The sequence below is a fragment of the Strix uralensis genome, chromosome 9 (assembly GCF_047716275.1).
Source record: "Strix uralensis isolate ZFMK-TIS-50842 chromosome 9, bStrUra1, whole genome shotgun sequence".
Lineage (NCBI taxonomy): Eukaryota > Metazoa > Chordata > Aves > Strigiformes > Strigidae > Strix > Strix uralensis.
This window is the reverse complement of record NC_133980.1, coordinates 11,862,230-11,877,461: the sequence shown is the minus strand read 5'-3', so window position 1 is coordinate 11,877,461 and position 15,232 is coordinate 11,862,230. Positions and strand designations below refer to the sequence as shown.

Sequence of the window (15,232 nt, the reverse complement as noted above, 5' to 3'; positions counted from 1 at the left end):
TTAAATGCAAACACACAAGCATATTTTATACAAACTGCAATGGAAATGTAGATTTGGGTGTGACAAAAGCTCTGATGATTTAAGGTGCTGACTTTGAGGTTTTGGTAGACAAAAGTAAGAACTTTGGCTCTTGAAAATCAAAAGAGCAGTTCCATCTCCACTGTGGCTCTTGGTATCTGTAAATGCTGGCAAAGCTGAACCTGGCAAGAGCGTAAGGTTTTTGCTGTGGCGTGGACAATGCTTGAACTCAAATGTCAGGGAATGTTCTCAGTCTGACATTCAGTCATCCTGGGAATCCTTTGTGCAGAGTGCCTCAGTTAGCACCAAATACCACATCTCCATTCTTTCCCGCTATGGAAACAGAGACAAACATGAGGTCTTTGGGAATATCAGAAAGTGAGGGGCTCTCCAAGTCTTGGCAGCTAAAAAAAGCTGATTTCTTTGGGCCACAAAAAAACTTGGATTTCTTTGGGCTGCTGATTCTGCTGAAAAGCCTCAAGAATGACTTTAGGACCCTTCCATGAATAGGAGAGAGATCTGGGCTGCCCATGACAAGTGGACAGATGCCAGGGAAATAATGTGACACTGGAAAATCCTCAAGGTCATTTGAGAAATGGACTCTCTCAACTCCCAGTCCTGAAAATGCCTTGATTTCCCAAAATGGACAAAACCAACTTGTCAGATGTCTTTATTTCTTTACTCTGATTCTGAAATCTGGCTCCTCCTGTCCTGACTGAAAGCCACTGGCTCTGGAAGCCAAGGACATGTGTAGCACCTTCAGAGTCCTGAGCAGATTGTGCCAGGGAGCAGTGTTTGAACACTGATGCTCTCTCTGAGTCCACTCTCTTTGAAACGTGCTGTGAATAGAAATCAGTGACGGTAGTTCCCATCCTGGTGCCTTCTCTATGCGACTGGCTTTCCTCCAGACAGGGAACGAGAGGGAAAATGCTGGAGAGGGTCTTCCAGAGGACACAGTGACCTTGCGGTGAGACTGGCTGCTCCCTGTCTGCCTCTCGTTGGCAGGAGGATTCCCATACCCTTCTGTCTCTGCTGGCAACATGCTCCTCATGTGCTTGCCAGCCCCCATCTAGCACTGCAGGGAGGGTGGCTTTTTGTCAGTGATTACAGCTTCCCAGGGGCCTCCCTCAAGGAACCTTTCCCGTCCCCCCACCAAAGCTTGTGCCTTGCTGTCCAACCTCAGAGCAACGCCCAGCGTGCGTTATTCTGACACAAGTCCTAGGGATCGCTGACCTACTCACAAGTCAGTGTGCAAACACTGGCCAGCACTAGACGTTTCTGAGGAAAGTGTGTGAATCCCATTACGGGTGACTGCAAAATGACTGTTTCCTACCTGTTAAGGGTATTTTATCCCCGAATACAACTCTGTGTGACTAAATGCACAGTTTATAAGCCAATGTGAGACTTGCAAAGCTTGGCAAAATGGTACAGTGATGAAACAAACGCTACAACAGCTCCTACCGTGATATATTACATGAAAAACAACCACCTTGGACAAAGTGAGTGATCAATAGCTGGATTTGAAAATGGCCCAAACATCTCTTTTTTTTTTCCTGGATGTAAGGGGTATTCAGCTGTAAAGCATTATAAAATCCTTTCACAGTTCACCTTTCAAAAAAATTAAGCAACTCTAATAAAGGATCAGTTCTACTTTCTCTAAACTTGTACTGCTATATTAATGCAAATTGGACCTATGGGAAAGAAGGTAATGAGGTTGGCTTAGCCCCTTTTATCTCTCAACAACTAACAGTAGTGAGGGTGATTCAGAGTTGGTAGCAGCTCCTTCTCTTCATTCCCACTGTGGTCCCCAAGGAAATGCCACACCGCTTTTTTTTTTTTTTTTTTTGCCTGCTCTCAGATTCTGTAAGCCCAAGGCACTCACGTTAAAACGTTAGCTGGCATCATCTGTGATTCAGGTGCTGCCTCTATCAAGGACTGCCAAGTGTTTGTGGAGTTAGGAATCACAAAACCGAATTCAAAGAACCATTCTGCAAAGTAAAAAGAAGATCCAGAGGCATTTGAAAGAAGATAAAATCCACAAATGGTCCTTTTGCTTTTCACCTGACAGGCTGGGGAACTCCCTAAACTGTCCTGCTGTGCTGCCAACATTTTACATTTAAATTACTTTGTATGCCTTAAACTGCACTGAACCCTGCCCTACTCTTAAAGCAGATACTCCCTTTCTAAAATAGCTGATGGTAATGATAAAGCCACACCACTTCCTTAGCATTCAGTGGAAATTTCATCACACCTAATTGGAAACAGGGAAACCACACTCCCCCTCTTGCAGGCTGGATCGAGTTGAGATTAAGTGTACAACTGGTTGCCCAAAAGACAAGGAGCTCAATGTTTTATCTCCCCCTGCTCTGCCCCAGATTAAGAGTAATACTGCAGTGAGGGAGGTCAGATGTGCAGCTATGGAGTCACAGGGACAACACTCGGTGGCACTGCTGTAACCAAAGTAAACCAGAGGCTCCTTTAGCCCAGCCTCCAGTCTGGCAGTGGCCAGCAATAGGTGCTTCTGAGGGAGATACATGAATCCCCATAATGGGTGACTCTAAAATAACCTGTTTCCTTGCCTCAGGCAGCCTGCGGTGGATTTATGCCCTGAAGCATGATTACCCAGATTTTTTGCTTACATAACGAACTGTTAATACACTTATGAAATGCTATCCCTAATACTGTGGCCCATTAGTCCTGACAAGATGAGTGGTTCAGTGCTACTCTGAAAAATTAAAATCACCACGTTCAACCCATTTTAGTTTCTCTAATCCCCGCTGCACTGGGGGTCACTCCCTGTGCTGCAGCAGGACTGCACACAGAGCAGATGCATACCTTCTAGACACTGCCCTTTGAAATAAACTTTCTGTTCCAGTCGGAATTTTTCCATTTGTTCTGCTGAGGAAAAGTTTAACTCCCGAGACACTGCTTTGCATTTCAGGATTTTTTTAGGAACTCGAGCTGTGAAACAGATAAGAAGCATTATTGGACAGAATGAAACAAACCCAGATGCTTCAGATGCTATTATAATACTTTGAATAATGATTAGTGCTAGTACAAGATCATAGTAGCAGGAGAAATACAAACACAAAGGACTTTGTTTTTACATTTGCAGGAGTGAAATCCAAGATTAAGTACCTTGCCCAAAGCCAGGAATGAAACTTGTGACAGAACCAAGGATACAACAGTGATCTCTCAGACTCCCGGTTCTTCGTTGTTTATTACTAAAACCCACAATTCTTCAAGTCAACATATGAGATGTAACTTTATCTTTTACTTTAGGAAGTGTGCTGATGATCACAAGCAGTCGAAGGGCTGCTTAGTACACCAAGCGTGTTAGCCCTTCTCACTTCTCCTCTCCTTTCAGATTGTGTGTGCATCCCCAGGCAAACCACAAACGGCTATTTCTCAGCCCAGCAGCACTGTTTCAGCCATCTCACACAGCTCTGGGAAGTCGTCCTGTAAAAGTATACAAAATGTCTGTTCCCCAAACATTGAGACCCACAGGCAGTACTGAACTAGAGAGTTTAAGAGAGAGAGTAATTTGACAATCCAGGGTTTCTGGGCTCTTGCAAGGGGTGAGACACTAACAGCAAGTGGCAAACTGTACCTGGTAGACATTTCATGAAGCTTTTTTTAGAGGTGGAGGAGTAAAAGAAGGGACAGTTTGGGAGCACTGATTAACATGCTGAAAGGTCCTAATCAGGAGAATAGGGGGGGGGAGTAAATATACTAAAACTCTCCCAAGCCCGTCGTACTTCAGTGGTGTGATTGTACATAATCCTTCCTGCGTAATAGAAAATATTTCATGTAAATTTATTAGAAATAAAAGAGGGGAGGGAATACAGCTGGCATGTGCTTTATGAGCCAAACTGTTCCTAAATGGAAAGCATATCAAAACATCCATGAGTAGACAGCAGGCTGCTGTTTAATAAAAGGAAGTCTACAAAACCCCAGGCAAATCCATCTAATGAAGAACAGTTTAATGGAGTAGGACCTTGATAAGAAACCAATCTAGAGAGCTGGAGGGTTAGGGAATGTAAGCTACCATCCTATCCCATGGTGAAGTACACAGCCCACAGTTTGCTTAAAAGAAGTAAAAAAGAAAATGAAAAGTGTAAAGGAAGAGTTTTAAATGTAAAAGCTCTAATTATTTTCAGTCTTTTTTTTTTTTTCAGCATAGAAATCTGCATGGCACCATCCTTTACTGCCCTCACAAGTACAGACTACAGCCTGTTGTGAATAAACATCCCCTTGCAGTTAAGTGTAAAATGACTTGTTAAAACTATTCTGCAATTTAGTAATTACATTTCTTTCATCCCCAAGACAGACGGCTGAGAATGTTTGCTTTAATATTGTAAAACTATAAAATAAAAGGTTACTTTTAATAAAAGTAGGACTGTGCAGTCTTTAAGCATCTGATCTAAGAGATTTTAACTGATATTTATACCATCAAGCAGAAATTTTAATTAAAGTTACTTATTTTAAACTAATTTTTCTTTTATACCTCTTTTTTTTCCATTAAAAAGATAGAAGAGAAAGAAGTTAGATTCTCATCAGTTAGGTCCATTTTAAAACATGCTGAAATGCAGGTAAGCATAGACTTTATCCTAAATTTACTACTGCTTTTTGTTAACTTGAGGATATACTATACTTGCACATTTATTTAAGTGCTTACATAGCTAACATAGATTTAGTCAGATACTTAATTCTGATTAGATTAGAAAGTGATGAATGACACATTTCTAATTTACTAAGCGAGTAATTTTGGGTCCAACCGCATTTAGTTAAACACTGAAAGTCAATTAAAATATCCATATCATGTTTTCACATAGTTTAATAAAACAACCTTAAATATTTGGGACATGTAAGAAAGAAAGCTATCTTAGCCAAACTTATTTTATATTTCAAACTACATCTTTTATTAGATAATGAAAGGATTATTTTTATTTCCTGAATGAAAGCTGGCTGTGGTGACTGGGAACGACACTGGGGATTCTACAAGTGCTAGACCTCAGCAGTTTACTCCAAGATTTGCTTGTATATCGGAAGAAACCAAACTTTATGGATTTGCATATCCCAGATTGCCTCCCAGTTTTGAATGCACTGTCACTAAATTGAGCTGACTGGGTACATGGAAAAGCTCCTGCTCTCAAAGGCTGGTTTAGATGGTTAGTTCCAGTTTCAGGTGCTCAGGCAGTGATTTTCCCTACTTTCAGCGGTTTAATGTTAAGACTTTGGCAGCAATCCAATTTAATCTAAGTGGTAATAGTAAGTTTAGGTAGTAATACAGTATCATGATTTGAAACTTATGAGTTCATTTTTTAAAGAAACCTGTACTTAAATCAAATAGAAGTCCTGTTTAAAGGAAATATATTTTATTCACTCTACTATATATTTGATTCTTTGTTTGCTATGTCTAGACTGTGATTTGGCCTGAATGGCCACAGAACACACACACACACACACACACACACACGTACTATATAATGACTTTGAGACCACATGGCCTTAATTTTAAAACAATTACTCTGACTGTTTCTGTTGCAGGACTGTACCAGAATTGCATTTCCTCACACCTTCTTTTAATTCATAGTCAGATTATCCTCCTTTGTTGGACACTGCTCCCCTTTCTTAGCCTATTTATTGAGAATAATCTATCCATCTCAGCCTTCTCTTCTTGCTAAGCCATACAAGAATGGCTTTTTTCCTCTCTTCTCCTAAGGAGGACCATCATCCCATCCATAATCTTTTCAGTGGCTTCTCCTAATAGCTCTTCTCTGCACCTGTTCCAGTTTGCAGTCATCCATCTTCTAGATGGATGACTGAACTGCACACCAGATAAGGTCTTAACAATTCCTTGTACAATGGGCATTAATCTCATGCCAGAGTATGTTTTAATTAATTCCCCAAGCTCCTCTGATGGAGGTGAGGGTCCCTGTTTTATATGTGAGGAAAACCTGACACACAGAGAGGTGATATGATCTGCCAAAGTGAGAAAGATGGCAGGAGGGAAATGGGGCAACACAACAAACCCTCCTGAGACACAGCTCCAGCTGTCCTCTCTGCCCCAGAGCACACCTTTCTGCAGTTTGCACTGAACCATGGCAGTGCAACAGTCTGTTGAGACAGAGTGAAGAGGATTCAAAGACTAGCTATGCCTCCAAGGAGCAGATTTTGCAGCACAAAATCTGGGAAGACTGGGAATATTTCTGGCTGATTTTCTTCTGCTTTCTAAAGCCCGATTCCTCATTTCTCCTAGGTCTCCTGTCACATAGTTATTTTAAGAAGGCAAAGCATCACTAACCTGCAGCTTAAGAAATTTAGTATTAAACTGATGAGTTACCACATTTCTTTTGAAAGTTGTATTTCAATTGCTTTCCTACAGTTGTATATGAAGGTGCTGGAATGTTTTTCTTTAATATAGGTATTTTGTATGATAGGCATGAGTAAATATCTGTTAAGGCCTATCGGCAGAACTGTTTGCTGTTAGCACTGGTATGAGAATGGTAGTACAGGTTATCAAGGCTGAAGGAGACAAAGCTTGGAAAATGCTCTTAGTAATCGCTGAGTCACAGCTTTGCTTTCCCCTAGCTCTGACCCGCATCCTCTATTCCTGGCATCAAGCCCCTCTTAAGCTGAGACAACCTACTACTAGTCCTATTAATGAACTCTTGTCATAAAGCAGATGAATGGTGACGGGGGGGGGGGACCAAATGAGGAGAAGGCAACTTGTTTCTCTTGTGCCTTAAGCTGGCTTTGAAACCAGGCATATTGCTGGAAGACTACTGGACTCACAGTGTTTTGCCGCAGATCTTCTGTACACAATCTCGGCAGAGAAGGATCTTTGTACGCTGGTTGCCTCCTTCAGACACAACAGATTTTCCAATTTATGGGAGAGGTAAGTCCTAGTAGTGACAGGCAGAACTCAGTCCTTGATGCTTAACCAAAAATACATCAATGTCACCAGCATAATTAAATGATCGAGTTCACTCCACTTACTGGAGATCAGCTATGGTACTCACATAATAGAAAAGCCTTCAAAATTAATTCAGTGAGGTCAGACTCTTCACAGAGCTGAAGCAAAGCTCTTGGCAAGGAACGTTACCTGTCACAGTGCTTTGTCACAAATAGAGAAGAGTAAGGGACAGTGAAGACCTCTGCTACTCAGTGGGGACTGAAGTGGAAGGGCAACAGGCCTTCCTAGCAATGGTAGAGGGACTGGAGAGCAGAATAAATGTGTCATGTATGCCATTTTAAAGCAGAGGTCAAATTTAGTGCAGGAGAATATTAGGACAGTTGTGGCCAGGCAAGGTAGTAACTGTGTATGCTTCTTCCCCACTGGTTCTCCATTTGACCTCTACCTTGAGTAAACCCTGTTATTATACTGAGAAAAGTCAATATATTTTTATGCTTGTAATTTTGGAACCAATAATCAACCTAGCAAAGGTCAGCCACTCATTCCTTATCCAAGCTGAGCTTCCTGTTTAGCATTGTTTAACTTGTCCCCTTTGCCAGCCACTGATCCACTCCCACCCTTCTCCACATGTCCCCAGGTTATTGTGGTGGAAGCCTCTGAAGGTGTGAAGTCACAGCCAGGACATCTGTTCTTCAAAGCAGGGGTACGCTCGCAACTCTGGTGACTCAGACATGCAGCACCAGCCAGCCTCAAAATGCACAATAAGGCCACACAGTACCTTCATGCTCCACTCCAGGTACAGACAGATCTTCTGTTCCTTGCCAGAGGATTTTCCCTGTTTCTGCATCCCGGAGGTTCATCCAGTTTCTGATTGGGAAGCAGTTAAGGAAAACAAGCTATGTACATCCCTAAATACTGTCCCTAGTATTCTTTGCTTAGCCCTGAAATAGGCTACTCCAGCTGAGTTTCAGTCATGTTTTCTGATTCTCAGGAGGCCAAGTAAAAGAGACACTTTTTCCCAGAAAATAAATGAACAAACCAACCCTTGACCAGAATGAATGCAGTAAGAGTTGTATGGTCACAGATTTAGTTTTCACTTTAGACTGAAGCTTGTTAACCTCATTTATCATTTTCCATTGCTTCTAAAGGATAAAGGCAATGTCACTGTGCTGCAGAGAAGCAAGAACATTGCTAACAATAACAGATAATTCTACACAAACAATTGCTGTTCTCCAGCATTTGAAAAATGCTAGAAAAAGAAGTGCTTCCTATATAATATTTGAAAAAGAATAACACCCGATTGAGCTTGTTTTCCTAGTTTACAAAATATTAATATCAAGGGTTGTTCTATTGCTGTTGACCTGGTAACTGCCACTCATGGGAATTCTTCAGCTGCTGAGCGCTAAGCAAAGAGAGATCCTCTCTTTTCACTCTCAGCAATTGAGGCTGTGCCAGCTTTCGAAAAGCCCAGATCAGTGATTAGCTGTTAAAGTTATAGGCGAATATGAAATACTCATGTTTTCAAAGGGACAATTAATAATGATCGTAAGCACACCTTTGAAAAATCTCTCCCGTAACAGAACTCAGACGTTGACACATCAGAACAAGGAGCCTGCACATCTGCCCGATGCCATTTGGAACAGGGATACAGCCATCAGTAAGCCTGAGGCACAGCAGCAGCCTCCTGCTCCACGGCTCATCAGGGTGGCTCCGAGGAGTCACCAGCATAAACGCAAGGAGCCCGAATAGAGCAGGATATGTGAGATAAGCCCGTGCAAACCAATGCTTTTTCAGGTGTTTACTTCTGCTGGTTTATGGCAGCGTGCCCTTCGTACTCAGTACTTCCTAGACAAGAGACTGGAAACTATCCGTGAGAAAGCGAGACCAACTGCTCAGGGAACTGACTGGGGAGGTAGAAAAGTAGAAGGACAATATGGACCTTGATGTAGGTATAAATAGGAGCTGTCAGAGATATGCATATTGAACTCATCCTCTAACATACACAGTTTCCAGGCAGACTCACACAAACTTGTCACATTGATAACATTTTTCCAGAGCTCCAGGGAAGAAACAGATGCTTTAGCAAATTTTGCATTACAGGGTAACATTTGTTTTAAAATTACGTGTGTGGAGGAGGGAAGGAAAGATGGCTGCTTCAGCGCAGATGTGAGGAACCTTTCCCTTCCAGAAAGCTGGCCAGACTTTCCATGTCCCACTGAAAGGGCAAGAGAGAAGAGAAAGGTGGGAATGTGGGCATGAGTCCGTTTATAGAGGCATGGCCTTACAGCTTCCAAAACTTAGCAACAACTTGGAGCACAGGAAGAGGGAGCATAGGGCATCCTGCTCATGCCCTTCTAGACTTGTTCTAAAACATATAATGTCTACCACTTGTTCTGGGATTAAGGCAAAAGTGAAAGGGGGAAAAGATGGAAAACATTATCCTTGGAGGGCCCCATATGTCACTTCCATATCCTGGCAGAAACCTGGAAAGTGGAGACGTCTCCCCAGCTAGCAAACCAAGGGAGACGGGGGCTGTAGGCAGGCAAGTCAGAGAGAAAAAATGAGCAGCAGCATGGCAAGAAGAACCTGCAGCGGGGCTGGGCACTTCATGTGGTGCTGGCTGGAAAACTCAAAGTCCCCAGCCAACACAATCCGCAGGATGGAACCGCCCCAACCGTAATTTAAAATGTAAAAAAAATTCCACCATTTTTCGATACATCTTCCCACAGACAAACATACAAACTAGCCAGGGTGAAGCTATTTGCATAGAAAACAGTGTGCAATCTATCAAATGCCATGTATGAGGGAAAAATAGCAAATGAGACAATCTGAGCATCTCACTGACAAATTAATTTATCTCACAACATCCTGCGATGCAAACACTTTTGACTATTAGCTGTACAGTAATTCAGTAGATTGGGCACTTGATTATCAAAAACCTGTACCACCTTTAAGAAATGATCCCCTTCAGAAGTATGTACTTGCTCTTTGTTCACTATCAATATCAGTGGGAGTTATGAGCTAACAGGTCTGGCCACAGGCTGTGTAGTGCCAAACTGAGCAGTAGACAAGTTTCTCTGAACTGGAGATGAACCACTAACCAGAACAGCAAACCCAGCACTGCACAGGAACTGATCCAGCCTCCCAAGTGCTATACCAGTACTCTAACTACTGGACTATCTTCATTTTTTCCTTGCCATGCCTTGATTTGCGTTACCTTCCTGTCCCTTTTCCCTTATCAATTTTTGGACTACTCTGAAATCACATTTACCATTTTCAAAAGTATTACATTAGAATTGCCCTTCAAAGAGTATATGTAGCCTCACAGCTTAATTATTATCCTTACTTGAAATACACAGTTAGAGTGATAGTGACCTACTATTTCTGGTGAGAGAAAACACTACTGTAGACTACTGACCTCTGTCACTTCTCCTTATAAGGATTTATCTCTCAACCCACTCCAAGAGAGATGATGCAAATTGCGTTGCCATGCTGAACGATGCTAGATATGTCAACACCTGGGGTGTTGAGACTTCTATAAAGTGCTATCAGACTTTATTCTGTACTGATGTTCCACTGTAAGAGTAAATCCATGCAGGACAGCCTGCCCCATGCTTTGTATTCTGACTGTCAAACTAAGGATGAGGAACAAATAAAAAGCTCAAGACTATATCCCTGCTGATGAGAGCATGCAGGTCAGCAATGCATGCCACAGTTCCTAGAAAGTATCTTGTATTTAAACAATCTGGACATTGCTAATCCATGTAAATTCCATATCAAATAAATAAAGGTTTAGTGTCAGTGTAGCTAAAGGCTTTCTGGCCTAGATAGATGCATGTGCAGGTTCAGGACATGCTTTTCCAGCTTCTGCAAATAAAAAAATTAAATCGACCTGCTATTCAGAGTGTATACAGAGTTAAAATATGTGGATCCAGACATATTTAAGGGATAAGAATACTCTAGCCAGTTCACAAGTTTTTTCTCAGTAACGAAGCACTATTAAAAGGGAAGAACAAATCATCAAATCTTAAAAGTGCGTACACACAATCCTCTTATATTTGAAAAAACGCTTTGCATTCAAGAGATTCATTCTTTTAAACAAATAAATGTTTAAAAAGAAACAGGCATCTGAAAAAATTTCCTAAGTAAAAACTGAGATAATTTATAAAACTTAACTGTAATGGAATTAAAAAAAAAGGCAAAGCCCATCAGAAGTGATTTTTCAGCAACGAAATACCTGACAAAGCAGCAGCTGTACTGCTTACCTAGTTAGCAGCTTATCACACTATTTCTGTCATCTTGGATAGAAAGGCTGGTACTAGGACATACTCCAGAGTGAAGAAAATGGAGATCTTGAACCAAACCCACACACAGTTATCTTCTAATGTGTTTAATTGGTTTAAGATTCTTCCATCCCAGCATGAGAGATATTGTTACTAAAAATAAAAAGTGCTCCATCTTCCGAGCAGCAGTGGAGACCTGCAGGCAGGATGAAGAGGGCATTTTAAGTATTATTCAAAAGGAGAAAGTAAATTAATACAGGTTTAACACAATTACTCTTTTTGAAGTGGCTCATGTCAAGCCACATGGGAGGGGTAGCTAAGGAGTGCAAGTAGAGAGCCAGGCATTTACAGCTTTGTGAAGTTAACATATATGGAAAAAAAAGGAAGAACAATAGCATATTCCTAACTCAGCTTCTCATTCTAAAAATCACAAGAACACTCTTATGCCATTAAATTTTCATTTTCCTGGATTTTGGGGTTTTTTGTAGGAAACAATGTCTGATTTAGGACTCAATAGATCAAATGCTCTTCAGTGCTGAAGGCAAGGAAGGATTAGGCAGAACAGCAGAAGGAAGGGTGTACTGTTGATCTATTTATATTCCACCACCTATTGGGTCAGCAAAGTCTTACATAAAAGCTTTGTAGTAGCTGGAATTTGACTTGCTTTATATACATGACATGAATTAGCCTCCTCACAGACCTGCTTTGCTTAGCCTGATGAAAGGAAATGGTTTGTGCATTTCTAAATCCAAGTTTTGTTGTCTTGAATACCTCTGATCTCAGAACAGAAATTCTTTCTCTTTTGTATCTGCCATAGAGATCACCTCATTCAAACAAATCAAAATATACATACTTATCTTTAAGTGCTTTAGCATTGCAAAAGATTCCCATGTATTACCACGCTGGTAATTAAGAATAACCTTGAAGGAAGAAAATTAGTACAAACAAAATGAATCATTGAAGTAGTATGGAGTTAAAGAAGTTCTGCCCCAATCTCCCTGACTATTATTTGTATGTTGTAATGTTTAGCACTTCCTGAATATCTCAAAGTCTGCAACAAACAGTAGGTGTCATTTCTTCCATTGAAACAGTCCATTTTTCATTTTATTTCTTGCTGTCTACACCATTCTAAAACCTTAGGAATGGCTGCACTCTTATCTTTCATAATAAAAGCAAGCCTAATGTTCATAACCACTCCTGGAAGGGAAGGTCTTTCATCATCTTTGCCAGCTTTTTGGTTTTTTGTATATGAAATGCAACATTAAGAACTGCTCACTACATGCCAGGTGCAAACAGGATCTCAAAAATTACATGCTAGTAAGAATTGTCCTACGGGACAAATGACAGAGAGAAGGTGGAGAAGGTGGAGCTGAAAGCCCTGAACGATTCAGACTTACATCTCTGTTGCAGACCCAGAAAAGCTTCTGATCTGGACTACCCAACTTTCACTCCTGATTTTACATTGTCTGTCATGAAAAGCAGACACAACCAGGCACTCATGACGTGTGCGAGCATGTTACTTTAAAGACTGTTACAGGTAAGTAAAGATCAACCTTTAAGGATTATACTTTTATCAGACATACTTTCCCAGAAGAACATTTGCATCTCAGTTGTTTCAATCCAGTCTGAGGAGTAAAGACCAAAATAAGTTATGCAAAATAACTACCAAACTACAGGATTATGAAGTAGACCACCCAAACAGCCTAATGCTTCTACTCCACTCATACCATTTGTCCTCTAATCTTTCAAATCTCTAATCTCACTTTTTATTACAAGTCCCAAATCCCTCTTCCGCAGAACTTTTAATCGTGGGCATAAATTTAAGCATATGCATAGACATTCTGCTGAATCAGGTCCTTGAGTTCACTCTGTTCACACTGAAGAGAAATGCTGCTGTCTTTGGTGTTTAATAAAACACAAGTAAACTTGTTGGCAGTGTGTTAAGAGAAAAGGAGTCTTTCCTCCTAGCCTAAGGCTGAAATTCAGTGCAAAATCATATCTGAAGGAACTGAAGGAGTGTCCATCCATTCTGTCTGGTAACAGAAGTACCAAAACAAACACGCAAACTGGAAGCTATTCCTCAAACATTACTGGAGCCTTGGGCACAGCAATGTCAACTTCTACTGCTTTCAGACAGCAGCACACTCTCTTGGGTTCCAGATTAGTCAGAAAGCGTGCTATGACAGCTCTTACAGGAGCAGGTATTTTGTAAAACTCTGCTATTATAAACCAACTTTCCTGGAGTGACACACAAGATATGGGTTACTGTGCTGGGGACTGGAAAGGTGCTCTATTAAATCCTCAAATGGAAGGAAGCCAATTATCCCTTCAAAGCACTCCTGACACTCCTGTACTCACTGTAAAAGAGCCTGCTTTTAAAGTCTCATGCACAGAACAAATTGCTGTGCAACAGAAGCCAGGGAGATCCACAGATTCATGTGAACCACATGACAAAATGCAGCAAAAGTCCTCAGCAACCGACAGTCATTTCACAGAAAATTATGTAATCAGAGGGATATATTTAACAGCTATAGCATCACAGCAAAAAAATCAACACAATTTCATATATTCATATACTTTGTACTTCCCTTTTTACTTTCCCCCTTACATCTTCGCTTGCAGATGCAGTCTGTGTGGATCTTATATCACCCCATATTTTCATCTAACATCAGACAGTCCTGGATTAAGCTGTTCTTGGCCTGTACTTGGAAAGACAGCTAAACATGTTACTGAATACCTTGTCAACTTTACCTTGATTGTAATAGAAAATTATGCTAATAGGGCAGAAGTTAATATTGCTACATCATATTATATTAAGTAGACCTCAGATCATTTCTGCTATGCAGTAAGGTTGGTGCTGTTAAGCTACAGTATTCATTGCCACATGTCACATTCTCCCTGTAAGAATTTAACAAAGACACTCTCTGCACCTTGGGTAATCGTTTTGAAGATGAGCTATGTTCCCACCATGAAAGTATTTCCTGCTCGAGCCTCTTAATATATATTATCTTAGCAGGGCTCACATTGAGACACACTGCAAAAGTCTACAACAAAAATGCAGCATAGGTCAATTCATAGTCAGATCAGCTGCAAAGAGATGTTGATCAAATCAGAGAAATACAGAGGCCGTTTGACATGTCATACTTTGGAAACGCAGTAAAACCACATCCAATGTTTGCTAATAAAAATTTTATGCAGACTATCCAGTTTAACATCTGTGCCTTTCAAACAGTTTAGGTTGAATAATACAATTATTATTCATTATTTTCATTAAAATGGACAATTAACATACATCTCTACTCCATAGCATCCTAGTGACGTCATGTAGCAGAATAAGGCACAGAGTTTGCTTTCAGTTAGTTTACATTTAATTTGCACTCTTGTCAATTTTCTGTCTGAAAATATTCAGAGTGAAATCTCTACAAATCTTAAATATTTACATCAGAATTGGTGACACCTGTAGTAGGCTTAACACAAGCAGGTACTTGTACAAAAACAATGAAGATGGATTGCTCCTAGACTCTGTAAAGAGAAGAGTTCAGCATGGGCAGGCAGGGTGGGAGAATGTGTTTTGTTTCTTCAGTGTAACACAGAAGTATTGCAAACTAAGCCAGGCTTTGATTTCACTGACTTTTCCTCTCTTCCTCAAACCAAAGGAGCAAGAAACAAACGGATGTACATTTTGAAGGAAAGAGTTACAGGCCTACTGAGATGAAGGTAAGGGTCATCAGAAGGAAAAAGGTTAGAAAGAATAAATGAGAGTGGTTTGCAAACTCCAGATGAGTCTAGTCTTGTAGAAGCTTAACTCTCTTAGAAATTCCAGCAATTCCTATCACCGCTGAGCAATAGGAACCAATTCAGGCATCTGCAAGTAACCTTTGATTTCTTCAGACAAAAGCAACAATATGTGACATTCCCTGGCAGCTCTTGCCTGCAGCAGATGAGAAGACTGCCTTGCTACCCTGATGTACCAGCAAAGGCCACACAGACGCTTCCAGAGCATGTGCTAGGC

The 15,232-nt window shown here is 40.9% G+C and overlaps 1 protein-coding gene and 1 long non-coding RNA gene across 3 annotated transcripts in view; both read right to left on the bottom strand.

The window, feature by feature from the left end:
• PDE6D (phosphodiesterase 6D) overlaps window positions 1–15,232 on the bottom strand; it is a 40,123-nt gene that overhangs the window by 1,097 nt on the left and 23,794 nt on the right. The window contains exons 1-4 of one of the 2 annotated variants that reach the window (XM_074878701.1): window positions 8,587–8,612; window positions 7,716–7,804; window positions 2,854–2,979; window positions 1,901–2,006 (exon numbers count right to left, since the gene is read on the bottom strand). In XM_074878701.1, coding sequence (XP_074734802.1) covers window positions 1,901–2,006; window positions 2,854–2,979; window positions 7,716–7,797 — 314 coding nt within the window. In that variant the 5' untranslated portion in view covers window positions 7,798–7,804; window positions 8,587–8,612. Of the gene's footprint in view, window positions 1–1,900; window positions 2,007–2,853; window positions 2,980–7,715; window positions 7,805–8,586; window positions 8,613–15,232 lie in introns of those variants that run through there. The other variant, XM_074878700.1, reaches the window with a different exon arrangement.
• The window catches only part of LOC141947490 (uncharacterized), a 29,857-nt gene continuing 23,334 nt past the window's right edge, over window positions 8,710–15,232 (bottom strand). Inside the window, exons 3-4 of the long non-coding RNA XR_012630146.1 lie at window positions 11,203–11,416; window positions 8,710–8,794 (exon numbers count right to left, since the gene is read on the bottom strand). This is a non-coding gene — a long non-coding RNA (uncharacterized LOC141947490). The remainder of the gene's footprint in view (window positions 8,795–11,202; window positions 11,417–15,232) is intronic.